General features: G+C 54.2%; 2 protein-coding genes across 2 annotated transcripts; both read right to left on the bottom strand.

Moving 5' to 3' along the window:
* Window positions 1-13185: 13185 nt before the first annotated feature.
* On the bottom strand, window positions 13186-14585 carry BLOC1S4 (biogenesis of lysosomal organelles complex 1 subunit 4). The gene has a single exon (XM_016161252.2). The coding sequence runs from the start codon at window positions 14542-14544 to the stop codon at window positions 13891-13893; it is 654 nt and encodes a 217-aa protein (XP_016016738.2). The 5' UTR covers window positions 14545-14585; the 3' UTR covers window positions 13186-13890.
* Window positions 14586-21143: 6558 nt separating this feature from the next.
* Window positions 21144-23574, bottom strand: LOC107519035 (S100 calcium binding protein P). Its single transcript, XM_016161251.2, has 2 exons — window positions 23387-23574; window positions 21144-21413 (listed from the first exon to the last, which is right to left on the bottom strand). Exons 1-2 carry the CDS (start codon window positions 23522-23524, stop codon window positions 21279-21281), a joined length of 273 nt encoding a protein of 90 aa, XP_016016737.2. The 5' UTR covers window positions 23525-23574; the 3' UTR covers window positions 21144-21278.
* Window positions 23575-26745: the final 3171 nt, after the last annotated feature.

The following is a 26745-nucleotide window of genomic DNA, read 5'->3' on the forward strand; positions in this document are numbered from 1 at the left end:
TCAGAGAAAGGACGCGACTCTGGGAAGTGACCCGGTTGGGTCTCTTAGGGTGGTACTGCAAGAGTCAAAGAATGTTTGGTGACCGAACTGTGGACAGTCCCCTTTGGCTACCAGGTGTGGTGGCCCAAGTCCCCTGCCTGGGCCTTCTCACTCAGGAGGTGAGCAGGGCGTTCCCCAGCCCAGACCCCCAAAGGGCAGGGAGTGGGTGCCTTTGCTGTACTGTGTGGCCTCAGTCTCCCCGCCTGTGAAATGGGATCCTGCCCGCGCTGTGACCAGGGCTGAAGTGGGGGAGGGGGCTCAGCAGACAGTGAGGCCCTGCAGGGTTGTCAGTCTGGGCTTCCTGCTCTCGGGAGCCCCCCACGGTCCCTGGGGAGGCTCCGTGCAGACTCAGAGCGGCAGCTCCTTTATCATTCAAGCTCCTGGGCACCCCGGTGCCCGCCATGCTGGCTACTGGCACCCTCTTTAATTATCGTGTCTGTCCGCACACCCTGGAGCAGCTCTGTCTGCCTGAATGCACTCATTTAAGCCCCATAAAACGGAGTGACAATGAGCCATGTCAGAGGTGAGGATAGGAGCCTTTGCAGAGGCCTCCCGACTCTAATAGGCACCAGGCAGAGCAGGCCGGGGCCCCGGGAGGGCGGCCGGGCTCTGTCGGCCAGAGGGCCTGGCAGGGCCTGGCCCAGCCCCTCCTGGGAGGGGAGGTGAACCAGAGAAATGGGAGGTCCTGGCGGGTGGGAAGGAGAGAGGCAGTGAGGGCAGTGGGCGGGGCGGGGACATCTTGGGAGAGGCAGCCTGGACAGAGGAGCTTTGGCCTGGACACGAGGGGCCCCTGGGCCTGGGCAGCCCTGCCGAAGCGCACAGAGGCCTGGGCGGGCCAGCGCTGGAGCGGGGCTGCAGCCGGCTTGAGCGTGAGGAGGCCCCCGCAGCCCACCCGCCGTCCCCTGCTCCATGCTCCCAGCAGTGGCCAGCCCAGACGCGCTCTCCCTCCCTGGCAAGCACGTGTGTGCCCACCGACACGTCTTCACGCACACACGGGCTCATACACACACACGCCCAGTGTCGCCGACTAGTGCTCACAACTGCACATGCGCCGGCACCCCTGCCCACCCCGGAGGCCACCGGTCTGCCAGGAGCGTGTGCAGGCACACGCCTGGCCCCCCGTCCCGAGGCTGCCTGTAGCCGGCTTGAGTCCACGAAGACCCCTGAAGCGCCTGGCGGGGCCCTGGGACCCCCAGAACAGTCGGGGCAGGGACGGAGTTCTCCGTGCAGGGACCACATGGCCCCCTTCAGAGCCAGCCCTGCCGACCCTCCATCCATTCCACAGGGCGGAGAGCGGCGGGGCGCCCGCCCTCGGAGGTCCCCTACGTGGTGCTCCTGTGCCATGAGCCCCCGCCTTTGCCATCTCGCTGCTCCCCACTGGTCCTGGTGTGACACAGCTTCTGATTCACGTTGTTTACCAAAAATCCTCTCCCAGCCAGCATCATAAACAGAGCGGAGCTTAGGGAATTGAGTGGGTGGGGGAGACAGAAGGGGGCTTCCCAGGACAGCGGCCCAGGCATCCATCCGCCCGTCACCCATGCTGAAGACACCAGGTGTGGCGGCCATCGGCTGCCCTCGGTGCCCCGCGCACCTCCCTCTGCCCCCCTCCCAAGTCCAGGGCAGACCTCGCCCCGACACCCCTCAGCCGCGATGGCTCAGACGGAAGATTCTGCCTGAGGTGGGTGAGCGAGCTCAATCCGCCTTTGAGAAAATGGCTTCATCACAGTGACCAAAGCCACAGGGCGGAACTAGCTCAGAGGCACAGTCCGCACCCTGTGCCTGGAGTGCCCCAAAATGACTCAAAGTTGCAGTTTTCGAGCATTCATAACTTTTCCCCCACGTTTATTTCTTAATTGCATTTCTTATTTAGATATAATTCACATCGTGTACAATTCGTCGTTTTAAGGTATACAATACGGTGGTTTTTAGTATATTCACAGCGGTGTGCAACCACCCCCACTACCTAATTCTAGAACCTTTTCATCACCCTCAGAAGAGACCTGTTCCCGTTAGCAGTCACACCCTCCCCTTCCCCCGGCCGCCTCTAACCACCGAGCTGCTTTCTGTCTCTGTGGATTTCCTTATTCTGGATGTTGCGTACAAACGGGATCCCACGACTTGTGGCCTCGTGTCTGGCTTCTTTGCCCAGCGCCACGTTTGCGAGGTTCGCCCACATCGTAGCACATATCAGCGCTTCGTCCCCTTTTTACGGCTGAGAAATATTCCACCGTGCGGACGAACCACACTTCGTTTACCCGTTCCTCCGTTCGTGGCAATTCGGGTTGTTTCACACACACTTTTAAGATCGGTCATCTACGGAATAACTTCGGAAACGTCAGTGTGCAGTTGGCAACTATCCTCTCCTGCTGTTTTCTCTGTTCTGAGAATCAGTCCTTCCTCTGTTCAGATGCTTCTTCTTTGAAGAAACGATGGCGACACCAGGGGAAAGTCCTTAACAGAATCACAGATCGACCCCCAGCCCTCTTCTGCTTCCCTGGTCCAGAAGCCCCAGGTGCTGATGCGCCGACAGGAAGTGGTTCGGCTGCGACGTCATCGGTGGCGAAGGCGGCCGCCTCCGCATTTCATCAGGGTCCCCGCGTCCGCACGTTTTCAAGGGTCTGCATCTTATGAGGAAGAAGGCAAACCCCAGCCTGTGGGGACATAGACGTTCCTCATGCCCCTCTTCCCCACCCTGGGGGCAGCTCTGTGCAGGGGAGGGGACAGCCGGAAGATCCAGCCATCACATCTCCCGAGTCACCAAGGTGTGAAGAGGTCAGGCTGCTGGTTTCACCTGTGTGCCTCGTTCCTGTTCCCTGCTGTCAACTCAGAATAACAAAAAAAGGACACTTGTCAACTGCATAGTGCTCTCCCAGATAAGTTTAGCCCTGGAAGTGACCTTGGGGATGAGGTGGCGACAGGTGGTAAGAGAAGTGGCCACTTGATGTGTTAAAAATTATGTGCACGTAGAGTTTATTATGATAGTCATCCAATAAGACCAACCAGAGTTCTAAAAATAGGAAAAGGAAAAAAAAAGCCACTTCTAATCTCACCCCCCAAAAAGCACTTATTTGCAGCAGAAGGAAGTGTGCACCCGAGTGGACAGGAAGCTGAAGATGCTGGCTCCCCGGCGCGAAGATAATGTGTAGACGGACCGGACGCAGAGCCCAGAAACGAACCCCCACGTCTACGGGCAAGTGATTTGCAACAAGGGAGCCAAGACCATTCGATGGGGAAAGAATCGTCTTTTTAAAAAATGGTGCTGGGGAAACTGGATATCGCATGCAAAAAAAAAAAAAAAAAAAAAAATGAAGTTGGATCCTTATGTAACACATATACAAAAATTAACTCAAAATGCATCTAAACGTTAAGCTGAAACTATAAAACTCTTAGGAGAAAATATTGGGAAAAGCTTCGAGACTTCGGTCATGGCCATGATTTCTTGGTTATGACACCAAAAGCATAGGCAGCAAAAGGAAAAAAATAGATGTTGGACTTTATCAAAATTAGAATTGCTGTGCATCAAGGCAAGGCGCGGCATGGGGAGGATATTTGCGAATCATAATCTCACGAGAGGTTAAGATCCCGACTACATAAAGAACTCCTACAACACGCTGGGTGCACCTCGCTCGCGGGAGAGGGCCGAGTGGGCGCCTCCCGCCTGCCTTCTCACGACCCGGCCCTGCGCGGGGCTCCCAGGGAGGGCTCCCTGTCATCAGCCTGTCCCCAGCTGTGGGAACTGCTGAGCCACCCCGGTGGGGGCTGCCTGCCCTGGGATCAGAGCAGGCCTCGCAGAGCCAGGTGGCCACCTTAGCCTTCCCCGATACGGTATACCGGGTGCCTGGGAAGTCGCCATCTCAGGGAGCTGGGAGACTCGTCGCTGAGGACCTCCAGGGGCGGGGAGCTCTGTATTTTCCAAGATGGTGAATGGGGAAAGGTGACATTAGTGGCTGGCTGCCATCCCCTGGCGTGGCCCCGCGTGGAGGCCGAATTCCTTTGGCTGCGGAGAAACGGAGGGGCCGTTTCACGGTCTTGAACAATTCCAAATGGGTTGGTTCCTCCGTGCACAGAGAGGAAGGGTGCTCGCTTTGGGAGACAGAATCCAAGGCAGCTTCCTGTCGGTGGGGCTGTCTCCGTTTCCACATCTGCCCTGAGCAGACTGGCTTTGGCGCACCGAGCAGCCTGGACGCCTTGTTTGCCCCGATAAACGTCAAGTCCGAGCCTAAAGGAGGCTATAAAAAGGCCACCCGCGTGGGGGGGATGGTTTTAATGGTTTTAGGGGTGGCCCCTGCGGAACTGAACATTATTTTCTTCCCCGCCCGCGTGAGTTGGATTGTTCTCGTGTGATCCCAGCCAGATGGCGAAAGGGTGCCTGCCACCGGGGACGTCCGGATAAAGTCCTGCGCGATTCCGTCTGGCTTAAAAAATGCCTTTTCAGAGCTTGGCAAATGAAACTATTTTTTTACCTTGATGTCATTTTATTTTTTTCTTAAGGTTTTTTTTTTTTTTCACGTTACAAACATAATACGTGTTTATTGTAGACAGTGTGGAAAATATAGTACAACATAAAGAAGAAAAAAACAAAAATTGCCTTTAATTCCATCTCCTAGCAACAATCACTGTTAACATTTCGATGCATTTCTTGCGTTTCTCCCTTTCTCTCCCGCTCTCTGTCCCTCCCCCTTCCCACCCCACCTCGTCAATGAGCTTACGCTTCAAAAAAACAAAAAAAGATTGCATCGTACCCCTTATACGCACCTGATACGATAGACAGATGCACGAATACACCGGACGAGGGCCCGCCCTCTCGGGCTTGGGGTGAACGGGAGGAAGAAAATAAACACACGAGTTAACTTTCCGATTGTCTCCAACGTGCTCCGTTAACAAACACTACTGCAGGGAGCTTTCTTACAGCCAAGTGTCCGAATGCACACGCGATGATTGTGTTAGGATAAGTAATACGTTGATATTATCCGATAGATACCGCCTCTGCCTGTACTAGACAGTGTTCAATGACAAACTTCTAGATTCTCATCTCTCTTCTTACCTACCTCACGTACCCCCCAGGACAGAGAGCTCACTCCCTCCTGAGGGAGTTCGTTCCCCGTGTTCATGGCTCTGCCTTGGGCCGTGTTCCCCCACGGTGAAACGAAGTCGGTCCTCCGGGGCTCTCCCCACTGACCCAGGCTCTCGAGACTGCACAGGGCCAATCCTGGCCTCCTCCTCGCGCCAGCCCAGCGGATCACGAGGCCAGCCCCACGTCGCCTTGGCACAGACGGCTCGCTCAGCTCCCACTCTGCCGAATGGCAGTGCCTTCCCGAGACTCCATCTCAGCACTGCCTTTCCTCCCCACGTGAAGGGATGGGAGTGGGGGGCAGGGAGGAGGGACGCAGCAGAATTCAGGCCTAGGGAACAGTCGGCACAGAGGTCTTGAGAGAGGACAAAGCCAGGATGACCTCCGAATTGACCAGAGGGCATGTGAAGGGCCTTGGGTTATTTGGTCTATCAACATTCATGGAGCAAAGGTGAGTGCCAGGCCCAGGGCTGGTAGTGGCTTCTGGGGACCCTGGGGATAGAACTGGCCCCAGCATTGCCTGGAAGGGGTGAGAGGTGAGCGAGGGAGGCCAGATGACTAAAGGCAGATCAGGCAAGGGTTCCTGCCTGTGTCCCCTGACTCGTTAATTCAGCCAGCGATCCTTTGAATCATGGCCTCACCGATTCATAGCTTGATTTCTACATAGGGTGGTTGGTTTGTTCACTCGTTCATCTAACAGACCTTGAACGTGGCCTTCTGTGGGCCAGGCACTGTGCCGGGCTTTGCGGAACGGGCGTGAACAAGGCCGACAGCTCTGGGACCCGGGAAGCTCACCTCCTAGACAGATGAGACCAGTGCTAAATATGGGAAAATCAAACAGGGCTGGGAGACAGACAGCGGTCAGCGGCGGCAGATCCTGGTCCAGGAGGAACTGCCAAAGCTCAGGCCTGAGGGGGAGGGGGGCACGGCCCGTGCTAAGGTCCAGCCCTGGGAAGCCTGCTGTTGGGGGGTGGGGCGGACATGTGTTTTGCCCCTAACAAATCACCCCTAATTCCAAGCGGTTGCCAGCGCGGAGATACCCATCTCTGCCACACACCGCGAGTGCGTCTTGCTGGAAACCAGCGAAGGTGGCCTCCCCACAGCTGGCACGTCCCCCTCCCCGGCAGGCCCAGGGACCGGGTGGCTGTGCGGCAGCGAGAACAGGGTCGCATTGTGAGTGTCCCACAGGAGCTGTGGGCAGACAGAAGGCCCGAGTGTGTCCAGGGCGGGCAGGCCAGGAGCCCAGAAAAGCTCATCGAGCCCTCGGTCACCAGGCCAAGAGTGCGGCCAGGAAGAAACAGGGCTTTGTGAAGAAAGGCCCGGCCCGGCCTGGAACAGAGGCCGCACTAGGCCATCCACTAGGCCTTCCTGAGGCTTTGGTCGGCGTGGGGCTGGACACGGAGCTGCAGCGCAGTCTGCAAGGACAGTGCACGGACTACTCGTCTTAACGGGGAATTCACACACACACACACACACACACACACACACACACACACACACCCCTTCCTTCCCTCCTCTTCTCTACCCTAAGATAGGAAAAAAAAATTCATTTCCTAATGAAAAGTGGTGGCCCATGAATAACACTGGCCATGCCACCTGCGCTCAGTTGTCCCTCAGCAATCCCATGAAGTGGCGCCCTCGGTACCCCTGTCCTGTGGATGAGGAAACAGGGTGGGGGAGCGCCATACCTCTGCCAGGTTCGTGCTGCTAAGTAATGGAGCAGGGACGAAGTCCAGGTGTTCTCGAGCCCCACACCTGTGCAGGTCGCCACCATGGTGAGTGTGTGTATGCATGTGCACGTGTGTGTACTTGCATGTGTGTGTGCATGTGTGTGCGTGTGCGTGCATGAACGTGTGTGCATGGTATGTCGGGGCGGCCGGTTGTTCCAGGGTGCATTCAGAAACTTGACTTGGTCGGAACAGGCAAGGTGGGCTCACACACACAGCAACCGTTAGGGAAGAGCGCCCCCTGCCAGTGGCCAGAGCACAGTGCCGGCGCTGCTGGTCAGGGCCCCCAGGAAACCGGTGGGCAGGAAATGGAGCAGAGCCCCAGACAGAGAGAGGCTGGAGAGGAGGCTGGGAGGCTCAGGGGCCTGCCCCACAGCAGCCCCTCCTGCCTGCTGGGGAGGGGGAGCCAGTGCTTACGGCTGTGACTGGTTGCTGCTCCCAGGCCCTGACCAGGACCCTCCCACCCGCCCTCCCCATGCGGCTCCCAGAGCGTCTCTCCATCGAACCTGGCTCCCTTTCCCTGCTTCCGACCTTCCACGGGACAGATTCAAAAGCTACAGGACCTGCCCCCTCGCTGCCCTCGCCTCTGCCTCGCGACTTTGGACCTGGCACTCTGATAAAGCGCTCGAAGCACGCGGGCCGGCCAGCATCCTGTGTTCACCTGGTCACCGCCAGAGTGACCCCGCCCCCCGCAACCGCTCCACCTGGCGGGCGCCTCCGCCCTCCGCCAAAGCTCCTAGGGAACACCGCCCTGGCAGCCCGGCTGGTGAAGGTGCCTTCCGGCCTTTACGTGTCCCCTGCCCAGTGCTTGTCCCAGCGGAGACCGGGGACTCGTCTGTGTCTGTCCCACCCGAGCTGCTCCCCTGTCAAGGGTGGTCCCGTTACTCTGTGGCCTGAAACAACCGTTTGTTAAAGCTCACAGGTTCTGTGAGTCGGGAATTTGGGTCTGTCTCTGTCCCACGATGAGGGGGGCCTCCGCTGGAGTCGTCTGGAGGTTTATCCACATTGGGCGGTTGATTGATGCCGGCTGTCCACGGGGGGGGGGGGCGGGGGGCTCAGTTCCTCTTCACGTGGCTGGTGTGAGCCTCCCCGCAGCACAGAGTGAGCACCCCAGGGATGGGGGCGGGTGGAGGGGAGCTCCACGGAGAGGGACATGGATTCCCTACCGGTGGGCGGGAGACGTGTCCGGGTCAGCGTAAGGGGGACGCAAGGGCTTGTGCTCCTTTGGGAAGATGCGGTCTACCTCACGCTGCACCCCCGGAGCCCGGAGTGGGCCGGCCCCCCGCAGGTGCTCAGGAGAGGTTTGCTGAACTCACGTAGTCCCCGCACCGCCTCCAAATGGGGAAACTGAGACTCAGACTCGCAGTAACTTGCGCGAGGCCCTCAGCTCTCGGGACGCTGGTCCGCCTGCGCCACACTGCCCCCTAGTGACCAGAGGCGGATGTCCAAAAGCGCAGGCCTGACAACCTGCGCTGACATGGGGACCTGGCCCTGGCTCCCGGGACACGTGGGCAAACTCTTGACCTTTGGCAGTTTCCGGCCTGGAGTGGGATCAGCGCACATTGTGTCGTCACGCTCCCTGATGGTGACCCCATCAGTGACGCCCTTAGAGATCTCTGGTCACTAGGGGGCAGTGTGGAGCCTGCTGCGTGCTCTGCCATTTCCTGTGTGCTGGGATGGACCTGGGGCCCAACCTGGTGGACGAAGGGCTTCTTTTTGGGTCCTCCCGCCCGCCGCCAGGAACTCTGGGTTTTCTGAGGGGACCATGGCACCTGCTGCAGGGACCACTGTCTACATGCCACCAAGTCGAAGCCAAGCAAGAAGAGGAAGCCTCCTGGGGCAGCGGCTGTGATTCATTATTCCACTGGCTGGACATGGAACCAGGGGTACCTGAGGCTCACGCTCAGCACCCACAGAGATCACTCCTCCTCCTCGTGTTCAGGGGAGGGAAGGGAGGGCGGGAGTGCCAGATAGTGACGCAAGGAGACGGAGGAACAAAGTGCCTGCTACAGTCGTTATCGCCGCGGGCATTTGCTCTGTCATCGTCATCGCCTGCCCTGAAAAGCCTCAGCCTCCTCCTCACCTCACACCCGTTGAGAGGGCCATTATCAAAAGAAAAACAAAATAAAAAGCGCTAGTGAGGATGTGAAAGAATTGGAAGCTTGTGCACTGTTGGAGGGAAGGTAACATGGGGCAGCTACTCTGCAGAACAGTCTGGTCGTTGCTCAAAATATTGAAAACAAAACTACTATATGATCCAGTAATTCCACTTCTGGGTATATACGGCAAAAAATTAAAAGCAAGGTCTCAAAGAGATACTTATAGCCCCAAGTTCATAGCTGTGTTATTCACAGCGGCCAAAAGGCAGAACAAACCAAGTGTCCAGCAGGTGAATGGATAAACTGAAGGTGATATATCCATGTAATGGAATATTATTCAGCCACGAAAAGGAAGGAAATTCTGATATCTGCTACACCTGCTCGAGAACATTAAGCTAAGTGCAATAAGCCAGTCACAAAAAGGCAAATACTGTATGATTTTCTTCACATGAGGTCCCTAGAGGAGCCAAATTCATAGAGATAAAAAGCAAATTGGTGGGTGCCAGGGGCTGGGGGAGGGGTAGTGGGGGGGTGTGTAATGGGGACAGAGTTTCAGTTTTCCCAGATGAAGAGTTCCAGCGATGGATGGTGGGGGTGGCTGGACAGCACTGTGGATGTGCTTAGGGGCACTGACCCGGACATGGACAAATGGTTAAGAAGGTAAATTCATGTTATGTGTCTTTTACCACAAATTAAAAGAAAAAAATGATAGAATTTTTAAAAACCAGTAACAACAAAATAAAATGAAATAAGAGCGCTTACATTTCCAACTTCAGTGCCTTCCTAAACAACCTTATAGAGCCGCAGTGGCTGGCACTTGAAACTCAAGTCCCAAACTACTTAACTTCTCACATCAGAACCTCTCCGCCATGCAAGAAGAGCAGCCTTGGGGAATAGCTGCGGTCCCCACACCGGGAGCCCTTCAGGGTGAACAGCGCCTGGTAGGTCGGAATCCCCGGGGCCCAGGGCCACCGGCGGCCGGATGGTGTTTCAGTTCCCGAAGGCAAGGCTGGACCAGCGGCTTCCAGGCGGCCTTTCCTGCTCCGCCAGCGCCCTCTGCTGGGAAGGAGCTGTTCCTGCAGCCACGCACGCTGGCGCACTCCAGGGACCTCCCCACTCCGTCCCTCCCTCCTGCCCCACAGTCTCCTGTGACCACGCAGCGACCCCTCCCCTTTGAGGATGAAGATCGCAAAGAAGAATCATTCTAAATGAATTTCCTTCTCCATTACTGAGACTGACGATTTAGGTCACTTTAGAAAATGTTTCTTAGCACGTGATTTTTAACCTTTTGGCATGTAAGTCTTTCCAGAACATAGTCCTACAAGGTCTCTCTGGCCTCCAGGGCATGGTTGAGAAGAGGGCCTCCTTGGAGCCCACAGGAATGCTTACACGGACCTAACAAGCTCAGTCCTGGAAGCCTGGGTTCGACTAAGCCAGCATCTCCGCCCACCAGCCTGCCTGCCCAGCTCTTGGGAGAGGAACTGGGGCTTATGTAGCTTCATGTCCTCAGCCCTCCCATGGTGCTCGATTTCCCAGCGAACATTTCACTGAATTACTGTATTTGCCTTTCTGCCCCCTACTCTTTATGGGGCACCTCATTTTTGCCTAGCCATTCATGCACCAGACCTGACAGCCATTCATTCAACAAGTATCTGAGTGTGCCAGGTGCGGTGTTACCTGCTGAGAACACAGGTGAGGTCGAGCAGGACGAACAGAGCCCAAGCCTCCCACCCCCCGGAGGTGGATGAGGCAGACGATAATCAAATGCTGCAGACACAATTGTGGCAAGCACTGTGAAGGAAACACCTGAGCCTCTTCCAGGATGGAGGTGGGGCTGGAGGGGGTGAGCAGGCCCGTATGGATGCGAGACAAGGTCAGCAAGGGGGCGGAGCCAGATCCTGCAGGGCCTGGCGGGCCAGAGAGCAGTTCTGCTTTTATTCTAACGTAATGAAAAGCTAATGGTTTTAGGCGAAGACCAGTGTATTCGATTTGTAGTTTTAAAAGACCCCACTGGCTGCTTGGAGAGGGGCGGGGAAGGCAGGAAACCACTTTAGAGACTGATAAATGGCCCAGGTGAGATGGGGTGGTGGGAGGGTGAACAGCTGGGATACGTTTTGTTTGGGTGGTGCCTGCGCTCACACTGAGAATTGGATGTTAACTCTATTAACGGCAGAGCATTCTAAGCCAAAGTCCTTAGAAGACACTGCCAAGAGAGTCCATGAGGAGAAGTTTCTGGTGAAGAAAAAGTAGGGTGACAGGGTCTGTGCCGGGCTTCACTAGTGCATGACTGTGTCTCACATCCAAGAGAGGCTGATGACTTGGACTCCCTGTCTGCCATCCTGAACCCACTGTTCTCCTTATTCTCTCCGTTGCAGGAGAAAATCCTTAGCAACCAATGCTTTTCACCTTCCCATGCGGCCCCTTCTGACAGCTGTTCAGCCAAGCTAGTTTAAAACTTTAAATTCCGACCATTTTAGTTTTCTCCTGTCTGTCCTTTGCGTTTCAAGAAATACCCGTGTTTGTGAGTTGCATTTGCATTCAGCCTGCATGTTTGCTTACATATTGTGGGTGGTGGCAATTCTATTTACTGTCTGGCCCTTAGTGACTTTGCTGACCACTGTCCTCCACCATAGAGTTAGCAAGTTCACACCAGGCTGTCTGATCCAGGACCTCATGTCTACAATAGACACACCATCCAAGACTCCTATTCCTCTAAGTTCCGGCTTGGGGGAAAAGAGGCCACCAGGTGCTTACTAGCTCATTAGTCCCCAATTTTACGTGTGTGCGTAAACTGACTCCCGGCCCCCGGGGCTGCCCTTGTACAGAGGGCCTGTCCTAGGGGCCCCTGAAAACTCTAAGCGGTTGTCGTGGTCTTGGGTGCGGGAGCCAAGAGCAAGGTGACTCCTGAGCAATTGGTAGGGGAGCCCCTCTCAAGGTGTATTAAACCCCATCCCGGGACATCCCTGTTTATTCTTCTAGGAAGTAGGGGATCACCAGACCCCAGCAGCAGATGGCCACCCATGATAAGTTGGCTTCCTGGTATGGGGCCCCCTCCCGACTAGCTGGCTGACCTATGAAAAGGTGGAAGGGCCAGTTTTCCAAGATCCAGAAGTGCCTCCTTAACCCTCCAGGGGAGGGAGACGGGGCTGGGGGGGAGGTGGAAGGTCTGAGGGTGGCAGTGTCAAAAGACCTGGGTGCGCCTGGCCCCCCAGCCTCTTGAGATAAATATCCTTCGTCTAATCTGTCTTGTACTATCCAGACCAGCTTCAAGTCTCCATTCCAAACAAGGCCCTGCACTAATCTCTAGAAATGGCACAAACACTAAGAGAATTTCAGGACCCAAGTCCCTCAGAGACAAGTTGCACAAATACTCATGTAAGTGATCATCTAAATCAGGACCTAAAATTACATGATTAGCTTTAAAAACTGCTAAGCTGAATTTCATTGTTTTATTATTATATTTTTAATTTTCTCAACCCAATTTATTTTGTAGATAAATACCTAAGCATCCTATATTCCTAATAAAAGTTTTATTTTATAGCACAGTCATTCACTTATGCCTTCTGGAATTTAGAGTGTCTATTAAATCTCAGCTTTTAAATTTTTCTAACTGTTTATAATTCGTCCTAATCACCACCTACTCTTTAATATTAACCGTGAGTTTAAAAACTGTTTTTGCAATACAGATGTTATGTAAGGAAGCTATTTCCACATTCAGTGACTGTCATAGGGTTATACTAATTACTTACAGCAGTACCCAGCTTCCTGAATTTGTAATCAATGTACTACCTGGAAAAAAAAAAATGTAAATGCATGACATAGAAGGTCCATGAAAGCTAAGGCTGAGATTACATTATCAGGTTTTTCCTGATACATAGTGAAATGGTGCATACTCTATCAGCCTCAAAGATCAATGATGAAGGACACGAGGCAACCTAAACTGCATGCTTGTTTGAGGCCGACTATCTAGGACCGCCTTATAAAACAGATTACGATCTAGCTCAAAACCTGTGGGAATCCTTTAGATTGCATGCTGTCTGAAACTACAAATAAAAAACCGCGTTTTCTGGGGTGGGGTGAGGGTGGGGATTCCATGTTGTCAGTTTGTAAGAACAAAATCCTTCTATCAGTTATCTACACAAAAGATTTAACTGTTCACTTTGCAGGGTAAGAAACATACAATGCTGTGAAATAGTAGCGAAGGTTAGTTTTTCGCATTAGCCTTCTAAAGGAAGCACTCTCAAGCCACTTTTATCCCGCTCCTGAAATCATATAAGCAACGTTTATTTTCAAACAGGAAAGAAATATGTAAAGTCCTTTTCAGAAGGCAAGCTTTTTCAGTAAAATTTAAAATGTTTATTAATATTTAAATTATAAACCAAATGCTTTCAGATATAGACATGTATGCTGCACACGATTCAGATCGTGAGGTCATACTTTCAACACAACCTCAGAATTAACTGCAAAAAATCGATATTTTCTTAGAAGTTGTATAATTTGAGTGGAAAGTTTAATGCAATGTTAAATAATTTACCACCCATCCTAAGAGTAGGGTATAGAAAATTGAATTACCATTAGGATCAAATAACAAGGCTTTGAAGGTTCAGTAGTTTTTCTTAAGAGTATATGGATACATAAACCTTGAAAATACTGGTTTTTGAGCTCTAAAAAAAAAAAAAAAATCCATAAAATAACAGTTCGGCCACAGCGCAGTTATGTGCATTCGATTTGCTTCTCGATCGCCCCCACCAAGCAGCTTTCAGGTTATAACTGGAAGACACAGAAAATCATAAATCCTACATGAAATAATGAAGACAGTGAGAAATAGAATGTGCAAACAAACTTTAAAATTCCGTACTCCAACATCATGTCTATTAACCGAATTTTCAACTGATTTAATTAACACTCAAATAATCTCAGATCGCAGCATCTCTAGCAGTATTGTCCGGCCGACTCAGATCTGAGGCCTTTCGCTGCAACAGGGGAAGTGGTCCTCGGTCCGAAACAGGACAGGGGGTTCGTAGCGGGTTTGCTGGGACCTGCTGGAGGACGCCTTGTTGAAGATGGAGGGCACGTGAATTGTGTGTAGCAGTTTTCTGAATGTACTGGGGAAGGCCCCCAGCTCGGCCTCCGCCCTGGAGACCTGCTCCTCCAACCTGGCCACGCTGGCGCCGATCATCCCCACGAAGGCCTCGAGTCTGTCAATCTTGCTGTACACCTGCCGCATCTCGGTGGCCTTCGCGTAAATGCGAGGCACGCCCTCGCTGACGACGTGGGAGGAGTCCCCGCGCAGCATGTCCAGCATGCCCACGAACTCGTCCACCCTGGTGAGGAGGTCCTCCAGGCTCGCGTCCAGGGCCTCGACCTCAGGCCGCGCCCCGGCCCCGGGCAGCAGGCAGGCGGTGTAGCTCGCGGCGGCGCGGCGCAGCAGCGGCAGGTCGCAGCCCGGCACGCCCAGCTCCGGGCCCTCGTCCTCCCACGGCCCCGAGGCGCTGCTGTGGCTCTGAGACACGTTACCGCTGTCCCCGCTCCAGGCGGCGCTCTGGAGCTCGGCCTCCTCCGCTGATCCTTGGCGAGACGGCCCGCCACCCGAGATGAAACCCTCCATCGCCCGCGATGTCCGGGTCCGCGAGGCCGCTTCCGGCCTCCGCGCACGCGCACGCACAGCACGCACGACCCTGCTTCCGGTCTCCGCGCACGCGCACGCACAGCACGCACGACCCGGCGTCCGGCCTTTGCGCACGCGCACGCCCCTGCCTGTGGCCTCCGCGCGCTCACGCTCACGCACGCGCGCTGCGTTTCCTGCGCGCTCGCCCTCAGAATCAGAACTCTTTTTAAAAATGAAGGTATACCAGGAAGATGATAAAGTGCATACATCGTAAGTGCACACGTCGATTATTTTTTTCACATGCCCATACAACCATGTAACCTCCATCCAGATCGAGATAAGGAACACGTCCAGGACACAAGAAGGGTTCCCTCCCATCGCGTTTCTTCTTGCTATTTATAGTAAAATAGAAGTGACCAGAGAGAAGCAAAAGGAAGGTCTGTTAAGCCTTGATATTCTTGATAACTTTAAAAGTTGTTGGCCTCTCCAGATAGCTAACATAAAGAAATAAAATTAAGAAATGGCTTTGCGGCAAAGATCAAATCTTGGGCACTACCAGAAAAACCAGTTATGACTTTAAAACCCCTCTTCCCAACCGCCGTTTCAACTGCCCAGTTTGTTGTTAAACAAGACAAAGTCATCTTTTGTCTAAAATAATTCCCCCCATTTTCATGCTCTATTATTGCGTGTTGAATGGAGGGAATTTAGAAAACAGGAGAAAACAATGTAAAATCCTATTTACACAAAAATCTCAGAAAAATCAAAGGTGGTGACTCGGATTAAGGATGTGCCTCACAGACCCTCTCGAACAAACAATAGGGTCTCAAAGGAGCTTAAGCGCTTGTCCCATGGCATTATCAGTAGAGGCCCAAGATGGACCTGGGCTCATCTCAAAGGGGCTTGAAGGTGGGGCATTGTCTAATGGAGTGAATCCCGACGGAATTCACAGGAAACCTACAAAGTTTTAAAGATAATTAGAAGAAACGCTGCAGCTTAGACTAGAAGGGACAAAGATGGTACTAAATGAAAGGCCTTTTGGATGCCCGCCCCCCCGTCCCCAAAGTTTTACAGGGATGAAGCAAGTTCAGAAAAGTACTCATCTGCAAACACATGCTGCCTTTCATGAAAAAGGAAGTGTGACTCAGAGGGTGGAACCAAGAGCCATGGAACTGAGAGCCATGAAGAATCATTCCTAGACCTTGAGACTGCGTTGCAGAATTGCCATGGACCAGTGCTGCCTTCGTGCCTCCCGTTCCCCACCTAACAGTTATCCTACGCCTGCTCCCAATTGTGTATTGGAGGTATGTGGGCAGATAACTTGTCTTTTTAGTTTCAAAGTTCTATGAATCTAGAAGAACTAGTCTAGGGGCTGGATTTAAGGGACTACGCTCATGGAGCGTTATCTACGTTTGACTTAATTTAGATGACAAAATTCTGGACTTGGGATTGATCCTACCCCAAGTATAGAATGTATCTTTGGGGACCTTGGGTGGGGGTGAGTGTGGTTTGCGTGTTGGAAGAACATGAATCATTAGTGGCCAGAGAGCAGACCATGGTAGCTCGCCTTCAAGATGACCCCCGATGATTTCCGCCTCCGGCTCTCCACACCCTTGTGTACTGAGTGTGTACTAGACATAGTAACTTGCTCATAATAAATAGGAAAATGCAGAAGTGATAGTGTGTGACTTAGCGATGAGGGCTTAAGAGGAGGCATGTCATCTCTTTCTCTCAAATCTTCTGCTCTGGGAAAAAAACAGCTTCCATCTTGTGAATATCCCTATGGAGAAAACCATATGGCAAAGAACCAAGGCCTTTTACTAACGGCTAGTGAAGAACAGCCTCCTCCCTCCAACAACCATATGAGTAAGCCATCTTGGAAGTGGATCCTCCAGCCCCATTCAAGCCCAGAGGTGACTGCAGCCCCAGCTGACATCTCCACTGCAGCCTTATTAAATATCCTGATCTGAAACTATGAGGGATGATAACGATATGTTGTTTTAAGCTGCCAAATTATGTCGAGGACTTAAATGCCAGTGTGGCTGTTTTTGGGAAGTAATTAAGGTTCAATGAGGTTAGGGCTCTGATCTGATAGCATTAGTGTCCTTATAAGAAGAGACACTGGAGCTCACACTCACTCACTCCCCGCCCACCCCTGCCTGTACATGAAGAAGAGGTCACGTGAAGACTGCAGCGAGAAAGCGGCCATCTACATACGCATCAGGAAGGGAGATCGCACCAGAAACTGGATTTGCTGGCACCTCGATCGTAGATTTCTAGCCTTCAGAGCAAGGTGCCATCAAATCCAGTTGGGGGCGGGGTGTGTAAGCCACCCTCCCTGTGGTATTTTGCAGTGGCAGTCTGAGCAGACTGAGACACCTGTCAAGAATGTAGGAGAGTTCCAGATGTCCCCAGTCTTCCCTTGCTGTTGTCAACGCCTTCCATTTGAGCTGTTCTGGTGGAGGAACAGTGCTATCCCAGTGTGGTTTTCATTTGCATTTCCCTGTTGAATCACGAAGCTGAGCACTTTCTTATTTACTTACTGGCCATTTGTCTATTTCCTTTCGTGAAGTGGCAGCTCAAGACTTTTGCCCATTTTTAAACTGAGTTATTTTGTCTTATTGATCTGTAGGAGTTGTCAATACAGTCTGAATCTGAGTCCTTTGTCAGATATACCTATTGAAAATATCTCCTCCCTCGTTGTGGCTTGCCTTTTTCACTCTCTTAATGGTATATTTTGATGAACAGAAGTTCACGATATTAATGAAGTCCTATTTATCAAACCAGGAAGTTTTCGAGAGTGAAAGGAGACACTATTAACAATCATATCGAGACATGGGTAGAAGATCTTGGGCGAACCATGTCATATGATTATTATGGACCACAGAGATCATAATAGGGGCATTAGGGATATGCCCAATGGCCGCCCTACGGTTATAGGTGGAACTCGAGACCCAGAGAGATGCGTTCAAGTTAGCCAACTTATCCGAGGCCACTTTAATCCCTCTGTAGGACGAAGGAGCAGAGCTAGGTTGTGCGGCATATTGTCTGGTGTACGTCGTGTAACCCGTCAGGTGAGTTTGCTCAGACAACCTAGTTGACCTAAGTAACAAAAGAAGTCGACTAGGGAATGATGGAGTATGCTTCGCTACTGTGATCCTGTCACACTACAGGGATTTCAGAGTGTCACATCAGGGAGACAATCTCCAAAGAGCCTTGGGAGGCTGGAGAAAGGAGAAGACATCCTCGGGGCTCAAAAAGTCCCTTCTAGTTCATTTGGGGCAGTGGACTTGACAGGGGTCCAAGGTCAAAATTAAGCGTGTAATAAGTGGTCATTCACTTCTAAAAACAAAGACCTAAAAAGCCTTTTTTTAAAAAAGTAAATTTTTTGTTTCGATGGCCGACGCCCCATGTGTGTTAATAAAAGCACAATGAATACGTTTCTTTTGAAATGGATGTTCTTCCTTGAGTGTCGGTCATCATCAGATGGAAGTGAGCTGGTTGCAGTCCAGGCTCTCAATACGCCTTCCACTGTGAGGGAAAATTGTTTATGGAGCATGCTGTGGGGTTAAGATGACAGCACAGAAACCAATTTCGGGGGCATCCTCAGAGCCCCTGCGTTTAGGCAGGTGAAGTATGTTTAGTCACTCAGTCAGTGGGACTATAACGTGCTTCATACCTTGCCTGAGGCACTAGGAATGTAAAGGTGAGATGGATGAGGAGGAGCTGGGCCGAAACAGGAATGAGTAATTACGAGAGAGCGAGCTCAGCACCGTGTGGGGCGGGCTGGGGAAGCTCCCTCCCTGGTCCTCTCTCTCAAGTGTTTATTCTCAGATGCTCCATCTTCTGATTTGCCTTGCTCCCACCTCTTTACAAACTCTAACACCCACTTCAGCAAGGTCTGGCTGTCTGAGCCCAGCCTCCCTGCAGCCTTGGTGTGTGGATTCCTCACACACTCCCCTTCCTGGGCCAAGCTACAGCGAGTGTGGAGACTTGGGTGGGCCCAAGGCTGCAGTTTGCAAGGGATTTCAATTCCTAAAAAACGTGTGTGTGTGTGTGCACATGCGCGCGTGCATGCGCGTGTGCGCACAGTGAATTCTTGTTATTTAAAGTCACGACAAACACTGAAATAGCAGACACTGAATGATTGCTCCTAGGAGAAGTGCAGGGTTAGGTTCCCGCCAGCCTCTGGCCACATAACTTTGTCTTACATGAATTTCCATTTAAAGACACATTATTTAATATGTATTGTTGATTCATAACATTAAACTCATGGCCAATAGCACTGTAACTCAGGCCTCAATGAGGCTTATCCAACACACATTTTCACTGTGAGGCACATCACAGCCTTCTTGTGCTTTGGAACACACACACACACACACACACATGCATGTATTTACCATAGACGTGTGTGTCTATATAAATATATGCACATACTGACGAATATCCCCGAGTTCTGTCCATTGGGAGGGGCTGGGAGCAGGGACGCCCAACAGCAATGAGCACGCCAGCTCTGAGATCTTGGCTTCCAAATACCATTTTCCACTGAAAGAAGCGAGGGCTGCTGGGAGAAACGTGCAATTCCAGAGCCAGGGCAGGGGAAGTGTAAGGTGTATCCGGACATCTTGCTATGACAGGAAGCAAAGAAATGTTTAAAAAACATTGAGGATTTGTCAAAAGGACACAGAGGCCAGCTTGAATGGGCTCCCACTGGCAAATCAGGAACAATTGGATCATTAGAACAAAAAAAGGTCGCAAAAATTACAACCAATTGAATAATGTGGGAAACCACGAGTTCACATAAATATGAATACATGAATAAATTAAATGCTTGATGAGAAATAGAATATTTACAGTTTCAAAGAACCTCCTGACAAAATGCTCATTAGTTACAAAGGTGAAAATAATTACTCAGTAGTGGAGAAGCTTTGGATTTGGCCAGTGGGAGCCAAGTCAAGCTGGTTTCTGTGTCCTTTTGAAATATCCAGGTCATTCTTTGAACATGTCCTTACTTTCTGTCACGACAAGATGTTCTAGACACAGCAAGATGCGCCTTGCCCCAGCTTAGGAACTCGCCATTTCTTCAGATATCATCTTAATCCTGTGATCAAAGTGATCACGATCGGTTATGTGACAGACTGAAATCATGTGCCATCTGATAAGATGCAACAAGAACATTACATCATTTCTGTGATCCTTTTGCCAGAGACACGTAACTCAGACGTAGCCATGAGGAAACATCAGATGAACTCAGAGACGAACTCAGATCTAAGGCAATGCTACCAAATAATGGCCTGCAATCCGCAAAAGGTCGGGACCCGCCAGCGGCCAAGGTGAGAGTGCAGCTCATTGGTGATGAAATGTCGGGTGGGGGCGGAGGACGCCCTGGTGAGGAATAGGTCACCCGGTGAGCACCCAGGACTACGGAAAGGATTAGCGGAGAGAGAAAGGAGGGAGGGTCCAAAGTCCAGGGTGAGTGATGATTGGCCAGGGGAAGACAACGGACGGGGGTGGCGTCACTGGGCAACGAGCACTTCAGAGGGGCGGGCTTTTGACAGCGGAAGCAGCCCCAGAAACTGCACTGATGGAAGCCCGTGCTATGTGGGAAGAGGGGCGGCTTGCCTTGACAGGCCCTGGGGGGAGTGGGCTCGGTCCTCCTGACAGGCAAGGAGCCTGTGGGCAGAGAGCAAGCACAGGCTGACGACAGTCACCCAGTCCCTGCGGGCCGGGGGCAGGTCTGAGGTCTGCGGGTGGAACTAGAGCTGTTTCTGAGCGGGGAGAGTGACGGGACGGAAAGCCGTGCCGGAGAGCCGCCCCTGCTGCCACACGGGGAGAGCACTGGGTGACCGGCCTGAATTTAGCCCTGAGTGTGCGGCAGGCCTAGTAGACAGGGCGCGTGGCTTGCCGTGCTCAGCCAGGAGTTACCCAGGACATGGTGGTCCCAGCACCCACAGGCACCCAACCTGAAGAAAGTGAAAATGCAGCATCCTCGCTTAGCCAAGGACTATTCAAAATGACAGGTGTCTCTAAGCCAGGACAGACCTAGTACCTGGACCTCCCACGAGCCACTGCCTGCTTTCTAAAGGCGGTTTCATAAAGCTGCGGACATCGGTGACGTGCCCAGTTGTTCACCGGTGGCGATTCTAACCCTCGCTTATAACCTATTTCTTCTTTAAGTCTGTTTCTGCGTTTTATGGTGTTTGTGGCAGAAAAAGAAAAGAAAATGATATTGTACCATTAGAAACATGTTTAGAGAGATGAAAGACGGAGGGGCCAGGGTTTGATGAGTGGCTATGTGACCGAATGAATGGAAGCATATCCCACGATCCTGCCTCGGTCCAGGACAGGGCAGCACTTGCCTCGTGCTGACGAATGAGCGTGAGCAGGGACCGTGTCCCAGCCTATCAGGCTGGCACAGGCCGGGCCCCAAGGAAATGGCCCGCAAACGGATTCTTACCCAGTGACCTGTGTCGTTCTGTCTGCATCTCTCCACTGGCCAGGCGATGAGCCCGAGGTGACGTATTAGTGAGTTCTTGGGGGGCGAAGGGGTGTATGTGTGGTACCGAGGCTTTAAGGAAGTATAATCAGTTTCTAAGACCATGGTCACTTCACAAACACTTTATTAATCAGAGGGCCATCGGCTCGCTCAGCCCAGAGAAAGAATTGCCACCTTGGCTTTCCAGGCTGCCCATGTCTCCTCAGGAATCTGGGTCTGCAGGGCATCAGCTGCGTCCCGCCTACTGAAAGTACTTGTGACAGGCGGTCGTGAGCGCAGCCACCAGCACTATGAACTCGCTGAAGTCCACCTCCGCGTCGCCGTTGGCGTCCAGGTCCTTGAGCAGCTTGTCCACGGTGTCCTTGTCCTTTCCACTCTAGGGACGAGAGGGTGAGGGTCAGAGCTGAGGGTGCCAGGGCAGGGCCTCGGCTGGGCCGAGTCCCAGGAAGCTGGCTCGCCCTTAGCTATCCTCGAGCACCTGGCTTTGTGGGCGTTGCCTCATCTTCACGTTACGTTTACTTCACGCCCATCCTCTGCGGGCACCGATCTATCTAGTGGATCTCTGGTCCTCACAACCACGGGGCAAGGGTGGTGCGTCCCCCTGCGTCCCGGATGGAGAAATATGGCCCAGGGGCGCGAAGGGACTTGCCTGAGACACTGGGGAGGAGGGGGGCCGGGGATTGAGACCAGGCTGGGAGGGAGAGCCCCTGCTCTCCCCTCTGCTTGGGCACCGGACATGGACCCAAGGCCCAGGTCATCTTTGAGAGGCAGGGCAGCGGGGGGGGGGGGGGGGGGGTCTCCGAATCTGCTCACGTGACAGCGCGAGAGCACGACCCTGCAAAGAACAAGGACCGCCGCAGTGCAGATCCGAAAAGCAGCAGCAGGGGGCGCTGGCGAGCCGGCCCCGGAGGCGGCCAATTCTACAGTAATCAGGGAGTGGCGTGGCCTTACGCGGGACCCTGCAGCCCTCAAAAGGGAGGTGCACGAATTGTGCAAAAGCCAGAGGACACCCAGCGTTTATGAAGCCCCGCCGGGCTGGGCGTGGAGGAAAGGGCCGCGGGGGGCGCTGCCGAGCGCGGGGCGTCTCGCGCTTCGCGGGGCTTCGGCCGCAGGCCCGGCTTGCCGAAGGGCCCCCTGCCTTTGCCAGGTTCCCCTGTGATTCTATGGAACCCAAGTTTGCGAACCCCTGGCTGAGCCGCTGGTTCTCAAAGAGGCTCCCAGGAGCCCGCCTGCCCGGGGCGGGCGTTCAGTGAGCATCGAAGCTGGGGAATGTTGCTGTAATACTAAGTTCCAAAGTGAACTGCACGTAAATTAGAAACTCACATCTACTCTCGCAAGGGTAAAGGCTGAACGGAAGGAGAGGGTCTGTGCGGGGGGATTCCTTCCCCCTGTAGTTCTGTATTTTTACATTTTCTACCACAAACATTTATACTAGAAAAAAAACAATGAATTATATATATATATATCTTCACTGCATTCACATCCAGAGAAAGAGGAACATAATCTACTATAAAATACCGAAATGCTCTGTGTCTTGAAGTGATACTTAAGGCTGAAAATTTCAGGCTTCCATTTTCAAGAATCAGTGTCAGCAAAGACCCTTAGAGGGCAGGTAGGTGGAGTCTGGTGGGGGCAGGGGGGCAGGGGGTTTGGGGGAGGGAGGACGCGGGAGGGGGGAATGGGGGAGGGGAGTAGGAAGAGCGGGAGGCAGAAGATGTGGGCCCTCCGTTTAGCCCCCGTGGGGAGGCCCCCTAGTGAGGCTCCAGGCGCAGTGGCTCTGGGCAGACGGGCGGCAAGACCGGACGTCCTTCAGTCCTCACTCCTGCCCTCGTTCCTGTCCATCCCACTGGGGGCCTGGTCACGGGGGAGGACGGGGAGCAAGCAACCGGTGGGGCGAGGGTGCCTGTGGCCAGCAGCCTGGGAGAGGGACACCCAGTTCTGACTTTAGAGACAGCTCTGGGTCTGGTCCCAGTGCCCCCACCCCCAGGCCCTGCCACTCAGGTTCCCACCTCACTCCCTGCCCCCAGGTCCCTGCAGAGAAAGAACTCACTGGGCTCCAGCTCAGTTTCAAGGACTGGCCTGGCCGGGTCCCCTCCCTGCTCAGAAGTGCCAGGGCCCCCGGCGTGGGGCAGCAGATCCAGGTCTCAGCCTCCGGGGCTGGCCTCCCCTTACTGCTTCCCTACCTGCCCCCTTCCCTTCTCCTTTAGAGTCTAGACCTTCTGTCCCTCTACCTTCTAAGAGACCCCCCAGCCACGCCCTAGTCCTGCCTGGCCCTCCGGTGTTCCCTGACCAAGCTGGCCTGCCCCCAGGTGGGGCCCCCACCCTGTCACCTGGGGCCCTGCACCCCACCTGCAGGAAGCCTGGAAGCTCCTTCTCCATGAGCGCCTTCAGCTCCCCCTTGGTCAGGGTCTGCTTATTGCCCTCGTCACCCGAGTACCGGGCGAAGACGTCGATGATCATGCCCATGGCGATCTCCAGCTCCGACATGATGCTGGGCCCGACCGGTGCTCACCAGAGCTGGCTGGCTGGCTCGTTGGCTGAGGGTTGGCTGAGGAAATGGCCCGCTGAGCGGCCTCTGGGCACTTTATAGGGCCCAGCCTCAAATCGACACAGAGGGTGGGACAATAGGGCGGATTGTTCAGCAAACCCTGCCCCTCCCTGTTCTGCATTGCTCTGTCTGGACCAAACGCTTCCTGGTTCTGTTGTCTGGAATCTTCCCCCAGGCAGGTGGACAGGCTGCCGAGGGGTGCCCACATTTTACTGTGCTTCCCCTGTCCCTGGGTTGTCACTGAATTACAATAGTGTCCTCCACCCTGGGGGACAAATGAAGCAGCGGGTGCCTGGTGAGCTTGCCTAGTGAGTAATGAATGTGTGGATCTGTCCTCTGACCCCCTTCCGGTGGATATCAGATGGGCCTGGCACTCAGTGGGTGGACGGAGGAAACGTCCGAGTAAATGAATATTGGAACAAGGACGATTATGGAATTGTCACCTGCTTCTCAAGACACCCTGTGAGTCACAGCTGACACGCCTCGGCCAGCTCCCCTGACCACAGCCGTTACAGGGCGGAGACCTGGTGAAGGCTCCTTGGGGCCTGTGTCTGGAGCAGCAGAGTGTGGGGTCTAGGTCGAGGACCCACCGGGCTGACCTCGTCAGCGCAGGAGGGGGAGAGGGGGAGCGCACCCAAGGCCCTGGCGGAGAGTGAGGAGGGAAGTCAAGGCGCCCGCCGCAGCCAGAGTCAGAAGGGGAGTTTGGCAGACGGGGCGTCGAGGGCGGCTCCTCTCAGGCAGAGGGACAGGGACGGCGGCAGGGCGGAGTGAGGGCTCCGAGAGGGACCGGGAGCGCTGGCGGAACCCGGGTGCCACGTCGTTCCCCAGTTCCCGTGAGTTACATTAAAAAGCTCTGCTAGCCCGTGACCTGTGACGTGGACGCGCAGCGAGGGCGGGAGGAGCGTGCGGGAGAGGAGAGCCAGAGGCCTGCCGGCCGCCCCCGCCGCTGGTCCACAGGTCCCCACGGTGTTAGCCCCGGGGGGTGACTGGCTCTCGGCCCCTGGTTCCCCTGCACAGGTGTGGGGCCCGGGCTGTCGGCAGTGCCCGCGGCGACCTCCCCTCGCTCTGCAGGCTCCGCCCAGCCTGGCCGCGGGGCTGCTCAGCACATTGCGCCTCTGACTGTGGCTCGGCTGACACTTCTCTTGCTGTCTCCTCCATTACTCAGAGACAGGGCTGCACTTTGGGAAAGGGTCACGCTGAGACCGCAGTGTCAGAGGCCCCACCAGAAGAAAAATGACTCCCGACACTTGTTAAACAGGAGGAAGACTACGGGGGCCTATTGCAGCCGGAGTCCTGACTATCGAAACAGGGCAGCAGGGCCGGGCTCGACTCCGAACAGGAGAGGGACACTGGGCGTCTGCAGCCAAGGAGCGGAGCGAGGGGGTCGGTGATGGAAAATCACTAGGAGGATTCTCGCTCCAGCCAGGCCAAGGACTTCCACCTGGGGCGGGGGGCAGGGGACAGGGAGCTTAGTCAGATACCAAGGTGTGGAGTGACTTGGTGATTCTTGCGGGCCGGGCCAGGCAGGCTGGAGACAGGGCCGGCTGCAGGGTGAGGGTTCGGAGGAGTCAGGCTTCAGTTTGGTCAAGGAGCGAGTCCATCAGACCCAGAGGACAGCTCCCAGACGGGCAGAAAAAGTCGGGGTTCAGCAGTGGCGGCGGCCTCGCCTGGGCCCGGCTGGGCTGGGTGCGGGGCTGGCACGTGCCCGGGCAAGGCGCTGCCGAGAGGGGGCTTTGTGGGGCCCGTGGCAGGCCGGGCACAGGGCAGGGGCCGCGTGGGCCTGATCCACGGCGTGGCGCGCCCACAACCCCCATTCCCATGTCTTTGCTAAAAAAGAAGATGGTTTTATCAGAAAATTTAGTTATGAATGTGTGTTTTTTCCAAACTTTTGTTTTCCGACTTGTTGCAAAAGTCAGGCAGGCCAACTCGGAGCCCTCCCTTGTTAGAGAACTTTGTTGGGACTTAAAAAAAAGTGGCCGGGTCATCACTGTCCCAGTGCACACAGATGGGGGACAACGCCCAGGTACTGGCCTCGGCCAGCAGTCTCCACATGGGGAGACGACTAACTTCCCAGACCAGGTCTCGACTCCATTAAAAATTTAACAGAAATTGCATTTGCTAGAAAGCGTTTCTTCCTAAAAGGGGACTGTGGATTGCATCGTGCAAAAAAGCCTTCCTTCCGGCGGGCTGAGGTTGTTTTTCTTCCCACCCACCACGCATGGGTGCCCAGGAGTCGCTGGTGCTGCGGTGTCCTTTACAGATTCTGTGGGGTCCTGAGGTAAAAGGAGCAACGGCCAAGCAGCAGACCAGGGAGCTGCAGGATCTGAGGGGCTGTCACCTTCGTGGGCCCAGGCCCCCGGAGCTGGGAGGGGACCGATACCAGACCACACGCCTGGTGCTTCGGAAGGCTGGCACACAGAACGTCGGGGTTCGGGGTTCGGAAAGTTTTATTGATCGAGATCAAATCGATCTTGCTGGCTGGACCGGGCCAAGCGTCCTTGAGGGGCTGGGGAATGGGGGTCAGGTATGCGCAAGTGCTGGTGGGGGCGTTTTAGTTGGAGAATCCTGGAATTTGGCCATTTATGGTACAGGGCCATCAGCACCACGCCTTCCTGGACAATGGACCCTTAGCTTCAGAAAGGGTTTGGGTGTTCGAGTTCCGGTCACATTCCAGTCCTCTGGCTCCAGGGACTTTGGTTTCAAGCGCAGCTGGAGGCCGAAGTTCTCTCCTGTGCTCGCTCTGGCTGCATGAGCCCGCAGTCCCCGTCTGCTGTCTCCGGAAAACGACTCAGTGCGGTGTCTAACAGAACGGGACCGCTCCGAGCCGGTTTTGTGGTTATCCAGTGTCTCCTGCTGCCTGCGGCATGGATGGGGCAAGTGCTCCTGCCCTTAGCACGAAGGCCCTGCCCCGGCTCACGCTCCCTCGTAACTGGGAGTTGGTGCTATGTGGCCAGGCCTGATGGAGAAACCAGAGAGCTTGCTCTCGACAGGGCCACATGCCTTAGTAGGGCCTTCGGCTTCCCCGAGGTCCTGCTCCCCATCACCCACTGCCCGCTGGCTGACCCAGACAGCTGGGCGCTGGGCCCCTCCCACGTCCAGTGTCTGACACTGGAACTGGAATTACCGGTTCCCTCCACATTAGGGCAAAGAACCACCCAAA

This window comes from Rousettus aegyptiacus, unplaced genomic scaffold, assembly GCF_014176215.1.
Source record: "Rousettus aegyptiacus isolate mRouAeg1 unplaced genomic scaffold, mRouAeg1.p scaffold_m13_p_10, whole genome shotgun sequence".
NCBI lineage: Eukaryota > Metazoa > Chordata > Mammalia > Chiroptera > Pteropodidae > Rousettus > Rousettus aegyptiacus.